At 38.2% G+C, this 21,436-nt stretch overlaps 1 protein-coding gene across 3 annotated transcripts in view; it reads right to left on the minus strand.

Annotated features, from left to right (window-relative positions):
• The window catches only part of Aff2 (ALF transcription elongation factor 2), a 478,328-nt gene that overhangs the window by 44,711 nt on the left and 412,181 nt on the right, over nt 1–21,436 (minus strand). For all 3 annotated transcript variants that reach the window (XM_074064173.1, XM_074064171.1, XM_074064172.1), the window contains 2 exons: nt 3,838–3,997; nt 959–1,948 (listed from right to left, as the gene is read on the minus strand). In XM_074064173.1, the coding sequence (XP_073920274.1) occupies nt 959–1,948; nt 3,838–3,997 (1,150 nt within the window). The remainder of the gene's footprint in view (nt 1–958; nt 1,949–3,837; nt 3,998–21,436) is intronic.

Genomic DNA, 21,436 nt, shown 5'->3' on the forward strand with positions numbered 1-21,436 from the left:
TTTCTTAACACTCCCCTGTCTTACAGCAATCCCTAGTCTCCTCTGTTTTTCAACCCCTAAATTAAAGGCAACCCATTAATAAAATTAAAGTGTCCCACTTAATAGGCCTATTTAATACTGGCTTTGGGTGAGCTGATCCTCATAAAAGAATCTGAGCCATTTATGGCCATACTCAAGTCTCTCCTGGAAAGAGACAGGAGAAACGAGGAAAGGACTAGCAATACCCTCTCTAGCCACTACAGCAACTGTTAGAAATAAGATTACCTGAATGTCACTTTGAGACAATATTATTCTAAAAATCCACCTTGAGATCTGGAGACAAATCAGAATGAGCATTTTTTACCACAACCTCATCTCTCTAGACATATTTTAAATGGAATGAGCCATTCTGTATTTCCCCTTCTGCTGATACCTTGTAGCTCTGAAACTTAGTCCAAACCACCTGTGGGTGAGATTTTCATAAGGCAGACCTACAACATAGGTCAGTGGTTTTAGCAGGCTAGGCAGAGCATGTGCCTGGTAGAAGCCAGGATGGGTTGTGAATGTGTTAATATTTGTCCAGACAAATAAACAAGCCCAAAGGATGCACTGGGACATTATGGGCACATGGGCTCCCTGCGGATGCTAGCTAGGATGGGTGACTGAAGAACAATGATATACGATGCTCTGATAGCAGGAGCAGCTTAAGGGGACTCTTCATATTCTTCTTTCCTTACATCATAATCTGTCATGTGCCATATTGAACACTTTTGCCTCTGGCTGCCAAACCCTTATCATTCCTAGCAGTTTGAATCTGGTCACATGTCAAATACTTCACTTCCTATGAAAAACATCATTGCCTTTACCAAAGTCTACAGTCCACTGCTACCGGCCTCCTTGAAAATGAGACTCAAGGTCAAGTTAGACAACAGTCACTGCTATCTCATGATCACTTGACAGGCCACATGGGACATCTCACCTTGTGCTTACGCTTGCCCTTAGGGGCTGGTTTTTCCACAGCTATGGCAGCAGTTTGACGCTTGGGTTTTGAGGCAATTTCCTTGAGGTCTGGCTTGGCAGGTGCTGCTGGGATTGAGTTGTGGCCAGGCACTCTAGAAAGTAAATCAAGGTCAATCTTCACCCATAGGTTTTTCAGATTCTCATGGTCTCGTAAAGGAGACATCACAGGAATGGGTGAGAAAGCCGGCTCCTCACTGATGGATAGGTTGTTGTTGTTGTTGCTGCTGACCAAGGTGCTGAGGGTCAGGCTGGTAGCAGAGGTATCCTTGGATTTGGCAGTATTACCTCCAGGAACAATGCAAGGAGGCAGGACTTTGATCTGTAGGGTCTCTTCTTGGTCTGTGTTGGAGTCAGATGTAGATGAATCCGTTTCAATGAATTCCCGGGACTTTGGCACGATCTTGCCAGGCCCTCTATATTTCTTTTTCTCGGTAGCCAAGGGGATGTTAGGCCTTGGTTCTTTCCTAGGGACTGGTTTGTGGGCAGTGGCTTTGTTGCGACTTCTTGGTGGTTCAGAAAGCTCCACACTTTCTTTTTCTTTGGGAGTGCTGCTGGTAATATTTGGTTTGGGCCAGGTAAACTCCTCAATGCTGGTGTTTTTCTCAACCTTTTTGGGCTGTTTCTTCCCAATTGTCCTTTGAGAAGCTGTATCAATAGTTGTTGACAACTTATGCTTCAAAGCCTTTGTTTCTGGAGTTTTCTGAGTGGACCGTGGGCGGGCTTTCTCTCTAATGAGACTCAGGAGAGGCCTTTCTTTGGGTTCAGCCAGGACTTGGCTGGGGTTAGATTTCACTTTGAGCTGGACTTCCATTGGTTGGATTATTGGGGGAGGCAGAGAAATAGTCTCCATAGGTGTTTCATTTTGTCCACAAATGAATGACTTGTTCTGGGATGTCACTTTGTTAAGCCATTTATCCAGTTGCCACTTGTTGGTTGAGGGTGGCTCAGGCTGCAGATTGAGAAACAGCAGCAAGAATGAATTTCACATTTTAAGAGAATTTAGCAGTACTCTCAATAAAGTGACTATTTGGTAAAAAAGATCTAAATATTAAGTGACCATTTACATGTATACAAACACACACACACACACACACACACACACATAATCAAATTATTCATTTGATCTCCCCTTACACCAGCCAGATAAAAATGAGCGCAGTCTACTTATTTAAACTAATTTCCATTCTTCCTCTGAAAATATTCTTCACTCTGTCCAGGAAGGAAAGAATTATTCACAGGGAGGTGTTTCGGAGGGCAGGCAGGGATGTCTGGGAAGGAACCTTATTCCCCAAATCCTTTGTTGGGAATCATCACTCAACCTCTCACCAGAAGGCAGGGGTAATAGTCTCTGATCCTAAAAAGAAATCTAAGTATGCCTCAAGAGTAATTCAAAAGGAAAGCCTTTCCATTCACCAAAGTGCCAATGCCTCCTATATGATGCTATAATCACTGAAAACAGGACAAGCCCTTTGTGCTTTTGCTGAATGAAAATATTTGACTCCCAAAAGAAAATCCACTGTACTTTAATCTGTGTATGTCAATAACCAATTTATGAGGACATTTATGCAGACATCAGCAGCTATTGTGAAGTCATTGAAATAATGTGTACAATTCAGGTTCTTCATTTCCAACTCTAGATTCTGCCAGTTGAAGTAAAAGAACCATTGGTTTTATTAGAAAAGCTCTTCTTTTGAAAACTATAGCTGAGGCTTATGGCACAAGTCAATATAGGGTGACAGAATTCAAAACACTTGAGTAGCTGTGATTCCAACCTGCACAGGACAATGGCAGGTTAAGAGTTGGGGAAACTGTATTGCCTACCGTTACAGGCAGGATAGCTCCAGGGTTAAGAACACCAGCTGTGGCAACACACTGATCTGAGTTTCAGTCCTGGCTCTACTACTGTGTATCTGTGAGATCTTGGGAAAATTCTTGTTTAGCCTCTCAGAAGCTTATACTCTCTTCTGTAATGGAGATCACAATAGCATGTCCCCTACAGAGTTGTTAATTAAGATGAGAGGAGAAAAAGCAAGTCATAAGTCTAGCACAGTGCCTGGCACATGGCTCATGTTTAGTAAGTGTTATTACTAATAGCAGAACTATTAATTACTGCCTCCTTTCTGATTATTGAAAAATGAGTATATGAAGAGCCATGGTGGATGGGGTAGAATTGCTTGCTGTCCCAGATGCAATCTCAGGGGACCAGAGAAACTATCTTAAACTCAAAGAGTATAGAAAGGGAAAAAATAATTATTTTATTTCAAAATTATTATTTTGTATTTTGGGGTTGGGTCAAATGCTTTCATGAATGATTAGCAGATTCACCTGATGCAAATTGAAGTAAAGAACATGTGACCTCTCAAGTATCATTTTACCTTTATGGAAAGGCATACTTATTGAGTCTTTCTTGCCTAGTGTCAATTCATTATTTTAATAACTTTGATCTAGCATAGTTGTTGGCATACCTTGGGCCAGAAGTGGGTCTTGACTGGTTTCATTGTTTCCCTTCAAAGGGCCCAAATAATGTATACACATGTAAGTAAATGTAAAAATGATACAAAAAAAATAAAAAGGGAAGCTGTTAGCCCAGTCATTGCTGTTACAGTTTTACATGAGAGGAGGCTTCAGGCACAACAAATCAGTCACACAACAAGAAATGTATATATGTTAGGGCCTATGCAAATAATATTTTAGAGAAAAAATGTTATCAAATACCTAAATGTTTTTCTGAAGAAGTTATTATTCTAAAGTAATGACCATGTGGAAAGTGTTATGTGTATCTTGAGTGCTGCCTGAGGTATAGGCAGATGGAGTTGGGGCCCTGGCAACTTCACTCACCTCTGGAGTGGCCACACGAGGAGCCTCATTGCATTCGCTGTCAGTAGTACTGCTTTCAGTATCTGAGTCCGATTCTGAGCTGCTCTCTGACTCACTGGAGCTGCCAGAACCCCCACTTGCTGGCACTACAGATGGGGGCTGCAGTGTGGCCAAGGGTGGGCTGAAAAAAAAAATGGCACCATTTATTACCTCCTTCAGCCTAAAACTAGATGGACATAGCCCAGCTCAGCATAAGGGCTACAGGCAGAGTGGAATATACTATCCCCATTTTACAGGTAGGAAATGTGAGACTCCAGAGGCCTGATGACTGGCACAATGTCAAATGTTTGATCATAATCAGGTCTGTGTGTATCCAAGTTTCTTGGCTTCCCAGTACAGTGCCTGCCCTCCCAGGAAGGCAAGGCTCACTCCACATGAAGACATCAAGCCAGGGTTGCCTGCCTTCTGGATACAGAATAGAATCAGAGCCTTAGATGCTTAATTGTCCCATTTATTTATTTCAGTTAAGATAATTTTTCATTTTCTGTTGCAATCTTTCTCAAAGTCCCCAGGTCTTTCAAGGGGCAATGATCTCAGCTAAACCCAGTATAGTCCTATTACTAAGAAAGGGTAAGTTCAACCTTCATTTTAATTGGGGGAAAGAGAGGCCCCTGGAGGAGGCACTTGCCTCTGCCTCACAAGTAGTTGGCGCACCTATGCTAACACCTGGCAACATGGTGTTCCAGCCCCCTCAAAGGGCAGTGGCTTTGCTGAGCATTTCTGTGTCAAGAGTCCAGCACTGAGCACCAAGATGACAAGGAGGACCTCAATTGCTGTCTTTTGGGTACAAGAATAAAGAAATTCGAGAATGCAATCCTTTGTCTCTTTCACCATAATTTTTGTAAACTGTAAAACTCTTGCCAAGGAGGTATGATCCTAAGGGACCAATTATCTCTAATTATTGATTTAGAATTTGTAATGCTGACCAAGCAAAGCATTTGGAAAGTGACACCATTTGCTACTCTGCCTTTATTGGGAATCAATATTCCTCCTTACTGATCGTTTGCACTCTGTGCCCTATAACAAATCAACCACAGCTGCCTTATAGCATGTTGGGGTATTACACTACCTTTCTGTCCTTTTGCTCATTGCCATTTTGGACTAAGTTCTGCTGTGCTTTCTCTCAGAAATGGGGCTTAAAACTTCAGGGAGGGTTCTAGTATCCCCCATGTCTCTCCAGCCCAGTGCAACTTTGAGGATCAGTTGAACTCATGGTAAAGGAGAGGCTAAGGGCTAGTGCATTTTCTCTGTCATGCCAAGTCCAACCTACATTTCTGCCTGGTCATCCATCTGGCCTTCCCTGCTTCTCACACACTACAGCGACTTGCTTGGCTCTCCCTACTCACATTCCCTAAATCTGAGGCAGCAATTTAGATAGGAGCACAATCTTGGCCTTGAATGTCACTTGGTCCTGTGGTCCCAGCTTCAACTCTGACACAGAGGGATGCCAAGGATCTCCCTGCCCAAGACTATGGAAACATTCATTTTTATTCTTTGCCCAAACTCACACTAGTTCATGTCCCCAGTCCTATTCCCTCACCAGAGCCACTTCTGCAACATTACAGCTCTCAGCAGGTAGACTGAAGTTGTACTCAGGAGCTACTTTTAAAGGAATAAGATACCTCTGAGGTCAGCATGAGCTCCTCATCAGTCACCATTCAGTAGAGAGAGTCTTTGCATTACTTGTGTCTTCCATTCCTAAAGACTGGCCCTTTAATCTCCCAGGTAAGCATTTTCTTTCATAGAGTGACAGTTCAGTTAAAAATGTTGTCTGCTAAGTAATGCTATCTGTAAGTATATTCCTCTGCTAAATACACTAAGAAATTAGAGGAAAGTACAAGAAATAGAGGACTATTTCTTGTGGGAACCTGTGTATATATTTCTTCAACAACAGAGGCAGGAGTGGAGACCTATAACTCAATGCTCTTATTTCTCTGCATTACATTGCAGATATCTCCTTAAATGTCAGTAATGGCTCCATATTTATGCAAAGTGCCCTTTAAATCAAATCAATTGTTTTTAATCTTAGTTACTCGATAAAGATTGAGAGAACATATCTAAGTGATACTAATCCAGAGATTAGGCTAACTGACCTCAATTCCCCCCAAGCAAAGTTTCAATTATAACATGGAGCATCTCCAATACTGAGAATACCAGGTGGTGGATTGAGGGATAAGATCTAATTTAGATACAAATTTATGATATTCAAATAAAAGCCTGTTTCCTAGTACTTGTTCACATCTATGCATTAGTTTCTGGCTTCCTGTAAGAAGCTGGTGATCCTGATATTACCAAATTAAAATAGACTCTGGATATACTTGGGGATATTTCTGGATAGAATTTCCACTTACTAGATTCTTTCTGAGCAATTTCTGTAAGAAACAAAATCAATGAGATTACTCAAAAAACCAAATGCACTGAGGAAATGAACATAAAGCACAGATATTTTATTTATCAGAATCAACTATTCCTAAGCTAAATCAAAATAAAGCTCCACAGATTTAGTCAGAAACTCTATGTTTGTGAGTGTGTGTGCATGTACACACATCCAAGGGAGTGTTTATATGTGTTTTTTATCCAAAGCCCTTAAAAGGACAAATGTATTTTGGTATTCAGATTTTTTATTCTTCAAAATTAATATGATGAAGTTATGTATCTACATATACATAAATATATATAATGCTCCCAGTGGAATCTGGGGATATACTCTTAAAAAACTTAATGCTGCACGGTAACCTTCACAGTGACCAGAATAAATACTTAAATAAATATACTTAGCTTAGATCAGGTTTGTTACCTAATGAATTTGCCCCAACTTAGAAAAAAGAACAGCTCTCAGGCCTTAAATTCTTAATTTCCAAATTTTAATGAGGAGATTATAGGCATGGATAAAAACCAGTGCACCTACTCTGCTGGGAAATGGAAGCTACACATGTGAATCTAGGTCTTACTTCCTTTGGAGTCACCTTGCACCCAGCTGGAACTGTACCCAGGAAAAAAAATGAGCACAAAATTGAAAGATCATTTTCACAAGCAGACAAATATCAGTATTAGAATAATTGGCCCAGGGCCATATTCTTGTCTAGAATCTACTGTGAAACTTTCAAGTTGGCAAAGCATCACAATATTTCACTTTCAGCTCTTCACTGAAAACTGTTAGCTGTTCAGCTAGTTAAATTCTCACTTCTGCTACATTTATTTTCATATGTTGCCAATTTATTTTCCAAATGTATATTAAAGTGGCTCTGAGTGAAGCTAGCCCATGCAATACTTGATTCTGTTTAGGAGATGAAGGCCTAATGTTTAATTTACACATTCTTCATTCACCAAGACTGTATTAAAATTATTTCCTACACATCATTTACTCTCATATTTTAATAAACTGCTCTTTAAAGAATGCCAGTGCTTACAATAAAAATAATGTGTGATATTAAAATCATTAACATTTAATAAATTAAGCCATCTGCTTCATAATCACTAAATATTAAAACTATACTCTATGACTTTATCTTTAGTGTAATAAAACTTCTCAAAGGACCCACATTTGTAATGACTTCAAAGTCAACTGTTCAACCTTTTCAAAGATCAGCTTTGCTACTGTATTCATAAGAGTGACCATCTTTACTGAGTGTAATAAAACCTCATTTTAAGTCAAACCCCACTCATTAGGTCTTCATGATTATGGGCCAGAATGAGGGCAAAGAAGTTGCCTAAACAAGTCAATGACCCTAGGAAGAGAATTCAAGGCTGCGGAAAGAGATCAAATAGCAAGTCACTAGGAGAGACATTTAAGAAGCCTTCTCCCAACAAAGTTGGCCTTGGTATAGGGGTTTGGGAGTCCCAGGGGTGAATGACAGGCTTTAAGAGGTAGTCTAGAACATCCTAGTCTCTAGACATGACAGTATATATACCAATGACCATTGACAAAGCCTGTTCAGAAATAATAAGATCAATCTGTGTGACATTATAATTGAGTAGATATAAGAAAGACAAAAAGCCTGGAAATCATGTTGAAGAAATTAGGCTCTTTTGACAGAAGATGTTTGGAGAGGGGTTAGGTAGATCATATAATGGTAATCTTCAAATAATATGAAGATCTATCCTGTGAGAAAGGGAGTGGGCTTGTTCTTAACACCTTCCAAGGTAATATGGGTTCAGTGAGTTAGAGATCTATTCAGGAAGATTTTACCTCAACACTGAGATAAACTTTAAAATGTCTACAGCTAACCACAGAGAAAGTGTAATACCCTGTAGGGTCAATAAGCCTTACTCCCTTAGATGACCAGATAGCAAAGTGGCCATAACAAGTGTGACAGAGGGATTCTTATTGTAGATCTGAAGTGGGGTTGGATGATCTTTAAGGTCTTTTCCAACTCAAAGATTCCAATTCTTATGAAACTAACATGTATAGGAGGTTTTAAGGAAGGAAGTCTGTTTATTGATTTTTAAGAGAAAATACCTGAGAAGACATTTATGCAATTCAATTTGCCCCTCAAGGCAGGTCTGAGTTGACCTGCTGTTGGAAACACTTTCCCAGTCACAGAACTATTGTAATAGATTAAAAACCTATTTCTGTAGGGCTATTTTATGTTCCACTTTTCACTAATTCAGCTTAACAGCCTCCAGAATGTCAAACATCTGCAAATTCTTTCACAAGAGTTAAATGGGAAAATGAATTGGTTTGCTCAATCCAGTTGTGTGAACATCAAAAATAAAATTCTAGAATGGGTAAAGACATTGTAATGTGAAATGTACATTGGAAGATTTGACAAGCAAGTCTATGGGTTATTGATCTTGGCAACGCATTTCAAAAGGCCCAGAACTTTTCAAGGATATGTAGCACAAGATATTTCATGGGAGACTCCTGCATTAAGCACTTGTCTTTAGTTGAGACATATACAAATTTCAACATGACCCTTTCCCAGTTTTATAGGGATCACATGTCTGTCGACCAGATAATTTGAAACAGTTTTATATTTGACTTCATAATTAATGATGGCCTGAGGGCAAAGGAATCAACATCTACAGCTAATCTTACTTCTCTTCTCTTCCTCCTTCATTTTCGTTTCTGAACTCTGGGTTCCAGAACGAGAACAATATATCTGCCTCACCATGCTTTGCCACTAAAGCCAAGCATTCTCAACTGAGGACCTATTCCAGACAGGGGTGGAGGTGGTGGGGATGAATCTGTTTCCTGTTTGTATCAGCAGATTTCAAAACATATAGCATCTCTTTTACACCCCAAAATGCTCTTAGCCCATTTGTTCATTGAAAAGTATATCAAGAAATAGAAAGCAATAGAAAGTGTAAGCAGAAGTACAATACATAAAACAGAGCAAAGGAGAGTTGCTTTGGTAGAAACAAGGGGTGGCAGGAGAGGAGGGATCCAGTGTCTCCAGAAGTTTGCTCTCCTCCATGGGATAGCCCTGAGCAGTCAGAAAGCAAAATATCCCAGTAGTATCACAAGCAACTCAAAGTATGTTCTTTGGAAATGTTCTGATACTATTAATGAGCAGTCAGTTATTGTCTGCTTGTGATGTGGGCCATGTTCTGACACAGGTTCTTTTTCCAACATATTACCTAATCCTGGTGTTTGAAATGGAGTTTGTTCAAGTTAGTTGCAAGTAAAACGAGAAGATCCATGCCTATCAACTCATATTCATCTTTTGGACAAATTACTATACATTATATGATTTAAAGCCCTGTATGATTGAAGAGATCTATGGTTGGCAGAATAATGACTTACTCAAAGATGTCCACAAACTAATTCCTGAAACTGTTACTATATAACCTTGCACAGCAAAAGAGATTTTGCATATGTAAATAAATTAAAGTTTTTTTCATTCATTTCCATTAGAGCTATTAGTGTAAAAATTAATGGTTTTCATTATGACATTTTTCATACAGGTATAAAATGTACTTTGATCATATTCATCCCACACTGCCCTCTCTCTCTGTCTCTCTCTCTTTTTTATGGTACCAGGGCTTGAACTCAGGGCCTACACCTTGAGCCACTCCACAGGACCTCCTGATTTCTGCTCCCTGAGTCGGATTACATGCATGTGCCACTGGCACCTGGCCACACACTGCCCTCTCTTCCCCCCCACCCACACTGGTCCTATTCCACTTCCCAAATAGTCTTAAATTAAGGATATTGAGATGGGAAGAGCATACTGGATTATCCAGGTGGGCCTGCTATAATCCAAGGATCCTTATAAGTGAAGCAGAAGGGAAAGAGTAGATGAAAATTATGCAATGTGAAAAGGGTTTGATCTAAAGCACTAGCTTTGAAGATGGAGGAGGAGGGCCAAAAGCCAAGAAATGTGGCATACTCTAGAAGCTGAAAATAACCTTCAGTGTATGGCCAGCAAGAAAACGAGACAGTTGAGTTCTATAGCCACAAGAAGTTTAATTCTGCCAATAATTCAAGTGAGCAAGAAACTGTTTTTCTTTTAGGGCCTTCAGAAATGAATGCAGTTCTCACCTTGACTTTAGAGACCCATGAGACCCATGCCTGACTTTTGGCTTGCAGAATACTAAGATAACAAATTTATGTTGCTTTAAACTGCAGAGTTTGAGGTGATTTGTTATAGTTGAAACCACTAAGTTTGAAGTAATTTGTTATAGCAGCAATAGAAAGCTAAACAAGATCCAAATAGTTAATTTTGAGAACAACAGATTCTACCTGAACACATTTTCCCGTTGTTTATAAAATTTAGTTTTCTTCAAAGGAGTTTCAAAAATACAAGGCTGCTCTAGAAAGGGAAGCTTGTTGGCCAACTGAATTGCTGAGAATCAGAACTCAGAGTAGGGAACATGCTATTAGATTACTGTCACCATAGAAGAGGTTATAAATCTGCCAGAGCAGCTGCAAACAACCTTTTAGAACTTTCATGACAATTAGAAATGACTGACTTCTCACATTTTTTCATCCCCAGCTGGTAGTGCCTATTTCTCTTCACTTACCTGATGCCTACTTCCTTTCTGAGGTGATAATTATGAATGATTCTGATACTGGCCTTTCATAATTACATTTGACCCACAATCAGTCAGGGCTGAGTTGCTATTTTTGTGGATTGTCCAGATCCCAGCCCTTGGCCATTTTTTCCCTGCCTACACCAATTTTAAGTCACTTTCACAAATCTAGAAAACTATATTTCCCCTATTAAGCTGACTGTATTAATACAGTGAGAAGAGCAGGGTATTGGAAATTAGAAAGATCTGATCTGCTTTTGAGTGTCATCTTGAATACTTTGCCATTATAAACTAGGCACTCGGCATATGGGTCTTAGTTTCCTTATGTGTAAAAAGGGAATAATATATTACATAGTGTTTTTGTAAGAGGAGAGGCTGAGGTCATTCAGCAGAGAGAACTCTGTTAACCAGTGCTCCTCAAATTTTACTATGGAATGTTCATAATCAAGGGTAACAACAACAACAAATGCTGGCGAGGATGTGGCAAAACAGGAATGCACACACTGCTGGCGGGAATGCAAATTAGTACAACCACTATGGAAAGCAGTATGGAGATTTCTCAAAAAATTAGAGATAGAACTGACATATGATCCAGTGATACCAGTCCTAGGCGTCTACCCAAAGGAACGTAAGTCAGGATACAGTAGAGACACTTGAGTATTACTCAGCTATAAGGAATAATGACATGTGGTTTGAAGGTAAATGGATGCAACTGGAGGACATCATGTTAAGCGAAGTAAGCTAGGATCAGAAACACAAAAGATGCATGTTTTCTCTCATATGTGGAAGATAGATCCAAAGATAAACATACACACAAAAACAAGCATAATCATGTACAAACTCAGATATAGAACATGTTGGTGGAACTACTCTATGGAACTCAGGGAAAGAGGGAAAGGAAAAGAGAATGATAGAGCATCAGTAATAACCTAAGATGTGAAGGTAGAGGATATAGGATGTGTATTGAAAGCTGTTAAAGATGGGGGTAGGAGGTATAGGGATAAGGGAGAGTAATGGAAGGGGTTGAACAGACCAAAGTAAAGTATACTCACAGTGGGCATACATTGAGACACCCCTTTGAACATCAACTTAAGTATTAATAATGAAAAACAGGAGTGTAAAATAGGTACAGTGTGGGGGGGGTACAAGTAGTATGGGGGAGGGTCAAGAAAGGAGATTAAGGTGATGATATATGGTAGATGGACTTCATATACCTGTATGAAATAGAACAGAAACCCTCTTTTAACTACTTTAAGTGGGGAAGAGAGGGGATGGAGGGGGAGAGACCATGGGGGCAATGTAAATAATCTACAGTGTAAGTCTAATCAGAATTGTCCCTATGAATGCCCCTGTATAATGAATATATCCTAAAAAAATTATTTTAACAAATTTTGCTATGTGTAGGAATCACTTGGAGATCTTATTACTGTGCCAATTCTAATTAAGTAGTCTTAGAGTAGGGTCTAAGTGATACATTTCTAATACAATCCCAATGATATAGATACTCCTGGGGACCACAGCTTATTCAAACATAAGCTATTGGGAGAAAAAGAAATTGGTGGACTATGAATTTGAAACCAAAGACTAAAATTTAATTTCTATATCCAACCATGGATTTTTTCTATAATTATTCTGCCATCCTTTAGTGACACAGAAAAATGACTGACTTTGTCATTTTTAATACAATCTAATAAAACTTTAGACTTTCTTTAGGCAATTGTTCCTAAAGAGCTCTTATTAGATATTTTCTGATAAGCAGGGAGTTCAGTTTAAAACTCTCCTGGTGCAACTTGTCTGTTCTAGTAAATCATCAATACACGTTTCTTTGCTGCTCAATGTATTCTATGGATCACTAATGAGATTCAAAGATAGGCTTCCACTGTCCCAGCCAAGGATCAGGGTGGTGTCAGACTACCTGTGACCCAGAGAAAAATTTACAATAGAAGTATTAGTCAGAGCTACTACTTATTGAATAGTCATTATGTGCACAGGAACTGGGCTACTGAGCACTTTTCCTCTTTTAATCTGCATGACAGCCCCGTCAGTAACTCTAATTCCTTCCATTGTACAGCTGAGAATACTGAGACTTAGCAACCAATAACAGCAAGTTGAAAAATACTTTAAAAGATATTGCGGGACAAATTTTACTATGCAGTTTCAAAGAAACAGGTAAAAGGGGCATCTGGATTCTACCTTTACCAGCGTGCTTGATGAGATGGCACTTTGCAGGATGCCAAAAAGGCTATTAGTGCTGGATAATGGGGCAACACATCTTGAAACCATTGTAAGTTTCATATGAGAAAATAAGGCAGTATTTTAAGTTCTCTAGATGATTTTAATTTTAAAACCACACTGATTGTTTTTCTACCATCAGACAAGTATGATACAATCAAACAGTCAAATAGGTGAGAAAAATCATATGCAGTCAAGTGCTTGGGTACCTTTTTCCTTTAAAGTCCATTTCTAACAATGCAAGCAAAGGAAGCAAGTGGATACGAACACTGAACCCGTGGGCCCTGGCCTCTGCCAAAGCAGAAAATTGATTGATTGGCAGCTTGCACTCATAAGGGAGTCAAGAGGACCAGCTGCCAAGAGTATATAACAAGGTCAAAACCTTCCAATAAAGAATTATATCAGTCACAAATCCTAGGTAGAGCAAGTTGTATACTTCAACTGGGTGACTTAAATGCAGGAATCTCCCAACTGGTCTGGGTATGGGGCCCAGGTGCTTATCAGGAGAGCCAATGTAGTCACTGGGCTGAATTCCCTAGGGAAGCATAAAGCAAGTTGAGGCAGGCACAAGCATTCCTGGTGATAGGCCCAGAGTAGCTCAGCCCAAGCCACTGCCCTGCTTGATGTCTTCTTTGCAGTCACACATCATAATCATGCTTAGACTTCCCAGTGAATTTGGGAAATGGGCATCCCTCTTCTAATCTCTCCCTCATCTACATTTTCTCCAGGACATTTCTCAATGTAAATCTTCTTATCCATATTGTGTGCTCCCTTTCATGTCTGATCTGTTATCTAATATATCACAGATACTTGATTTAGAAGGTAAGCTTCTAAGGCCAGAGGCTGTATCAACCACATGCTCTGTAAAATGCTTGGTGTGCTTAAGACAACTCAGAGTAAAGCCATAAAGAAGTCTATATATCTCAGGGAGAACTGTCCCCAGAAGCAACTTTTGCCTGTGGGTAGGCTTTTAACCTCTCTATTGCCCTCTGTCCCTTTGATCTCAACAGTACCAAAATACTTTTTATTAAGTCCAGGACACTTGATACTTTTCTGGCAATTTCGCTCTAATAAATTTGCCATTTGTTACATGGGATTTGATAGTCACAAGAACACTGGGAAGTAGAAGGAGCAAGTACTCACCTGCTTTACCAATGAAAATTCAGGGCCTCTTAGTCAAGATCATGTGGGTAGGATCTGTATGTGTGTGTGTAGGGGGAGTGGTTTCATTAGGCTACTGTAGTCTTTTACTACACACCAAATCTAGTTGGAGAAAATAAAGAAACCCGTAAAAACATCATCCTTTTAATCATATCAAGAGGGAATGGGGACTGAGAGTTAATCCCAAATGTTTTCTTCAAGTGACCTAATGAGATAGGTTGAAAAAGTTGGTACTGAAAATATGGAAGGCCACCAACCCCTGCAGAGGAAAATCTTGTTGCAGTTGGTATATTCAAAGTCACACACACACACACACACATACACATACACACACTTAATAAAACTCATACATTTTACTTACTGAATCTGTCTTAGTCTGAAATACGTTGTAAACATGAGTGTTAAAATTTTAAGTGACTGGCAAAAGTTGAAACTTACAAAATTGCTGTGTCTACCCTTCACAAAAGGAAGATGCAGTAAAAAATGCATTGCCTTGAGAAGTAGATGCTGCACAGACAGGTCTTCTGGATAGGTACTCAGAGCAGGCCAAAAACTCCTAATCAAGAAAATGTTGCTGACTGTACTCTTCTAAGAAATTGCTTAAAGCTGTGATCAACACTTGCTGGTTCCACTTCCTCACCACTAGAAACTTCTTCAGGACCAGTAATCAGACTTTGGAACTGGTTGGTCTATTAAAACTGCTGCATAATGGCACCAAAAGCCCCTCCCCTGCCCACTCCCCATTTCAAATAGGATGTTCTTTCTTTACTTTCCTTGACCACACTCCATGTTGGACTAAAAGTTTTGGCTTCTTTTCTCCTTGATCTCTGAGACAATATGATGTGTCATGAAATTTATTGTTTTTGGAATTCACAATGGCTTCCTGGCAACTAGATTCACTCTCCTCTTGAGATTTTCAGAAGACTATCTCCATCAACACATTACCTGAGTGCCACTCTAATTTCCCTCCATTACCAGCATATCTGCCACTTTTGTCTCTTTCCTGCTCCCACAGCATCTATAACTGTTTCTCTTGTTGGCTTTGCTTCTACTTGATAAATCTTTATTTTTTCAAGCTCAAATCCAAATAAGATGAGGTCTTCCCCCAATTACTTTAATTCTCATAGATATCTACCTGTTCTGATATTTTTTTATTAACAGCATCATTGTCAATTACTTAGCTATTCTCGAACTATTTTATTTCCTTTTGCTAATCAATACAACTAAATTGTACATTCCTTAATCTAGGAACCTGCTTATAAAGTCATTTTGTGTGTCCAAGGGTGACTGGCATAATAAATTGTTTATACTTTTTTGTTATAAAAACACTCCAAGTGGCCCTATAATGAATGGAAATGCAACACAAAATCATCTGGAAAAGCACAACAATATTTCACTATGAAACGTCTAAGCATTGTTGATTATCAATAAGTCAATAATTCAGCCAACTTACTGAACACCAAAACATTCTGAAACATACACTAATTTATGAAAATAATTAAGCAAATAGGTTGGCTGATAATGGATTTGTAATCTTTCTATAGGCTGTATGGATGCTGGCTCACCACAGTGCTCAACTCTTTCAGATTCAGTTCCACTGACAACATGTAGCTTATATGGCTGGATATTTTTAATGTAATTGGTATTTAGAGCAATAGCTATTGATGGGATGTGGAGTGTTCATACATGTATGAATATGAGCAGTCAATGGCAGGCCCTTACTCAAATGAGTGCTATATACAAACAGAGCTTTATATTTTCAATTAAAACAATGATTTCATTATTCCAATTTGTGTGAGATGTGAGCTACTCTCATATTTTGATACATTACCTAGCTCAGTCTACACTGTGCCTGATATTAACTCCATCTACAGTTGATGGTTTTTCCAGTGGAATAATTAATTTACTCATGTAAAAAAAATTCAGTCAATTTGGAATTAAATATGAAGTAGAAGGACTTTCACAGAAGACATAACTAAATCTCCTAGCCCACTTGCATTGCTAATTATGACACATTCACATTGAGAACAAGAAGGTGTTCTCTTCCCATGATAAATGAGCCTGAAATCCTCCCCAGCATTTACTATGAATCACAAAGAACATTAATAAACAGGCAGGAAAATCCTGACAGTTTCTACAAGAATTCAATCCTTTCCTTTGCACAAGACTATTAATGTCATATTTGAAGTTGTAATTTTAAATTTGCTAAACTAAAGACCTTTAAGTAAACAATAACAATAACAGCAAGAAAAAACCTGGTTATTTTGAACAGGATTTCCTATATCTGTTATTTTGAATGACAGTAAAAGTAATAGTAGATCTTTAGTCCTTTAACACTGTCTGAAAATGTTACATCCCAGCTATAAGTCTTTCTTCCCATCAATGCTAAATTGAAAGGAGTCAAGTACAAATGTAAGAAGAGAGACCACACTTTGCCCAGGATTGGGAGCTTGTTTGATCTTGCATCCAACTTGCTATTGACATCAAGAGCAAAAATCTGTTCAAGGCAATCAGCAAAAAGACAGTTAAGTACAGGCTGCCTGCTTCAACAATAACTCCTATATGTGGGATAGCAGAGCTAATGAGTAACTCTAGATCAATAGCAACATGAATGGCAAGTCTGTGTGACAAATGAACCCAGAACCAATTAAAAACTGACTTAGGAAAAAATGGAAATAAACTTATGCATTTCACCAAGAACTAGTAGGACCTGTGATAATGACAAACAGGCTAATAGTAATAAGGTCAGGGTGTTTGGTTTTGTTATTAAGAGGGATTTGTTGTACAGAGAAATTTGAAAACTTAGTAAATCCAAAGAAAGGCAGAATTTAGAATTAAAAAAGATTAATTAAATATACACTTAATCAAAAAAATTAAGGGCAGGAGGAAAAAATAAATCTTTTTCAGGGGAGGGTACCAGTGGAAGGGCAGTGGGCACAAGGAAAGGGGGAATGAGGGTGACTATGGTGGATATATTTTGTATCATTATATGAAAATAGAGAAATGAAACCTGTTGGAAATGTTCTAAGAAAGGGGTAGAGGGGAAGATGAAGAATGACAGAGGGGGGTAAATCCAACTAAGATATATTTTTAAAACATATGTAAATACCACAATGAATCCCCCTGTACAACCATTATATGCTAATAAAATCTTGAAATAAAGCAAGGGAAAAAAGATTGAAATATGTCATTAAGAGAGCTGGCATTGTGCCTCGAAGCATGAGACCCTGAGTTTAAACTCCAGTATTGCAAAAATAAAATAATAGGTGATTAAGAACACCTTTTTGGTTTAAGCAAATCATTTGCATTTGACCTCATCAGCAGAAAAACTTGGGAACTTGCTCATTCTGAGGGTGTATCAGATACCCTTTTAGTATGTTAACAACAAATTACAATGAAAAAGGGTTCTCACCAGCTAAGTCCAAACAAATGCACACTTGAGGAATTATAGTGTAGACAAGGTTTTCACAACTTGAGAGTTGGATATACAATCCTAAACAAGAAAAATGTGCTCATTTTCAAACCATGTGAAATATACTTTTAGTGAGATATGAGTACCTTTGTAAGCTTGACAATCAGTATGATTATCAAGAATTCCAGTGCACTTTTCATGAGTTCTACACTGCTGCAGTTTCGTAATGACAAAACCTGGGTACATTACTCTGTCAGTTGGATACTTAGGCAAAAAACTGACAGAGAAATTTTGTCCAGAAAAGTTATATGCTAAAATGTTCCTCTTGATGACAATTATATTCCAATATATATTCCAGACAATTCTTCTTAAATTCAAGCTGTTTGAATGAATAAGAATGCATATGTGGGCGTGGGGAGTATGTGCACCTATGCTTGTAAATGCATGTGAGTTTGTGAATGTGTATGTGTGTGTATGCATATGTGCATGTCTACATTTGAGTGAATATATATGTGGGTATGTACACAGCTACTGACTAAAATTTAAGAGACTAATGCCCAAAATAAAGTGATTTCATCATTATTTTTGTTTGTTTTTCAGTGCTGGGGATCAAATCCAGGGCCTCACACATGCTAGGCAAACACTCTGCCACTGAGCTATACACCCAACCCCTAATTTTAGCACTTAGAAGATGACTGGCTAACAAGTATAAACAATATTGAAGAAGGCCTTCAAATGAGGTGCATAATATTGATTTTTAAAATAATATTACTATTCATTGGCTAAGACTAGAGATGATGACTTCTGTAACAAACATTAGCCAATTAGTAATTTAATAAAGATGATATTGTCCACCAATGTTTACATTAACCCCAGTTTGTGTTTTAGGCCTATCTTGCTAGCATGTACATATGTACATTCATATATATGAGTCAAATGAGTTATGTTTTCATCTTATACATAAAGGCTAGTGTTAAAATAATATAGAAAGGCAAAATGTCTGAAAGAACTGGAACGGTTGCTTTTTAATCTGTTGTTGACTCGGTAAGTATCTAAAAGTAAGCTGTCACTCTTTCACTTAGCCATAGAACTCAGGAAAACTGACAGGCTTCCTTTGGGTAGGTAGAACAGAGAACTATGTTTATGTAGAACTGATCTACTCTTCTAGCAGTATAGATAATGTAGCATACCTCTAATATAGATGAGATCTTCAATCTTTTCAATAATGTTTTTATCTTGTTGGGAAAACCCACGAAGCACAGAAATACCTTCCTTTCTTTTCATCCTTCTCTTCCTCCTCTTTACATTTCTCCTTTTCCATTCCTCTTTCTGTTGTCTTACTTGTAAAAGTCAATATAATATACTCTGTTTTCTAATGGATCTTTATTTCTAAGTTCCATTACAAAATGACTTCAGAAAGTCTTTTTAGAGTTGTTTCCTTTTTTTAACTATTGGAGTCATTACAAAAGGGGAAGATTTTTTTCTTCAAATTTCTTCTAAATCTCTTGCATGCATAAAACAGGATAATGCTTAAAAAATAATACCAGAAATCAAATATTTAAGAGCTTTTAATATCTATATTTGAAATAGCTCTTAGTTAATTCCATTCTAGAATGAACAGGGAGAAAGAACCTCCTATTCTTTTTTTTTTATTCATAATATCACATGTGCATACACTGTTTGGGTCATTTATCTCCCCTGCACCCACCCTCTCTCCTCACCCTCCTCGTTTCCAGGCAGAACCTATTCTGCCCTTATCTCTAATTTAGTTGAAGAGAAGACATAAGCATAATAAGAAAGACAAAGCGTTTTTGCTAGTTGAGGTAAGGATAGCTATACAGAGCATTTCCTAGCATTGCTTCCATGTACAAATGTAGAACCTCCTATTCTTTGCATGTTATTAATATTGTTATAGAAGGGCAAGAAAGAGCATGGCCATCAACCAAAACATACAAATTTTAACCACTGCTTCTCTTGCTGTGCTCTTCCATTAGAGACTGCATCTTTGGAAGCCCATCCAGTGTTAATTTTATTTCCAAATTGTACATGGATCTGCAAGAGGAGACCAAAGTAACTTTAGCTCTGTGATTTTACTTCCTTTTAATATGATGGCTTATATACTGTGGTTTATTCATTTATTGGTCTGATGGGTTTTATGAGTTGTGATTCAACATAGATTCTTTTCTAGTATAGTGTTTTATAAAGATATGGGGATGTAATATAAGTCTGATACATTTATGGTTGCATGCCATGCAAAATAATACTGTAAATATAAGTAGAGTCGAAAAGCTGCTTAGCAAAATGATCTTAATATACACGGCAGTGTGAAAATGTAAGAGGAATCTATAATGACAACGAAGATTAGCCATTTGCTCTCTAACCTTATTTACAGAAGCAATCAGAGGTATTCAGGTCGAGTTAATGACCCTGTCTCCAATTAATTCAATTGTCTACAAACAACACTGGTGCAGTGGCTGTCTCAAAGTCTGCCTCACAGTCTCAGAGGGAATACATAAGACTCCATTAAAAGTGACAATAATAATGCATTTATTACTGAAACACTATTGTATTATAAATAAATTCCTCATGTTAAATTATGCTCCACGCTTTAACAGAAATTCAATTACTGAAATAATAAAAAGACAGTGTATTTGCCAAGTGCTTGGACTATAATTTGGCTGCTTAGTTACCAACGGTTGGCTGTTTTGCAATTTTTTCTTCATAGACTATTTCTTTTGAATAAATGCCAGACTTTTTCATACAAATTTTATGAACAAGTTGCAAAATGAAATTTTGAGCTTTTGAATCCAATTATGAAAGACATAACTAAATCTATTATTGAAAAAAATTTTAGTAAGCCCTTTCTGCCGTTGTTCAGAACTGTCTGGTAATTGAGGTAAGCACAGGTGCTGCTCATTATGGACCATTGTGCACCATCTGAATTCTGGGAACTGTGGAATTCAGATGGTTTAAACTCTGTTTGTGTGAATAACAAACAGGCCTGATTCTGCACTTGTTTGTACAAGCTTGTACACAGCTCATTTGGGACTTTGAAGACACCTGCTTACCCTTTTGAAGCCAAAACAGTATCATTTATGTTCTGGCTATCCTTTCAATGACAATTTTGCAAAAGCAATATATTTTATACTCTCTCTTCATGCACGCCATATCTTCCATCAGGCAGGAACTCCAACACATCCTTGTCTTCAGTGATAGGAAAATTAGTTGAGTAAAGCTACTTCAATTATCCAATGACAAGAGAACCCACAAAGTTGTAAGACATAGGTGGGGGAAAAATGAACCTACTCTTCCCATAGAAAGATGTCTGTGACCAACCAATGATTTAAAGTGTGCTGAAGTTATACAGTTTTTATGCTTAGGATTAGATTTTCTTTCTTTTCCTTTTTTCAGGTTTCTCACATTCGTCTTTGTAATGTCTAATTTCATTCTCTTTAGATGGGTCATTTGAATGCAAAGAACCTTATAGTCACACAGACCTGTTTCCTGCTTTCAGAATGCAAAGGGAAAACTACCCATAATCATGGACCCTTCTCCCATCTCACAGGGCTACAGGCCAGGCTAGCAGCCATCAATTGAGCTGGCTTACCAGAGGAAACTGGAACCTCCTGCAGTCTTGAGCTTCTCAGTAATGTCACATATTAACCTGGATATCCCAACCCTGCACTAGCTTCTCTGTGTTCTCACCAAGTTTAATTATTCAACAACTTCACATTTTCTCTGAGTTTACTGAGGTTTTACCTACTATTAAGGCAACACCTA

This window comes from Castor canadensis, chromosome X (genome assembly GCF_047511655.1).
Source record: "Castor canadensis chromosome X, mCasCan1.hap1v2, whole genome shotgun sequence".
In the NCBI taxonomy this organism is placed as follows: domain Eukaryota; kingdom Metazoa; phylum Chordata; class Mammalia; order Rodentia; family Castoridae; genus Castor; species Castor canadensis.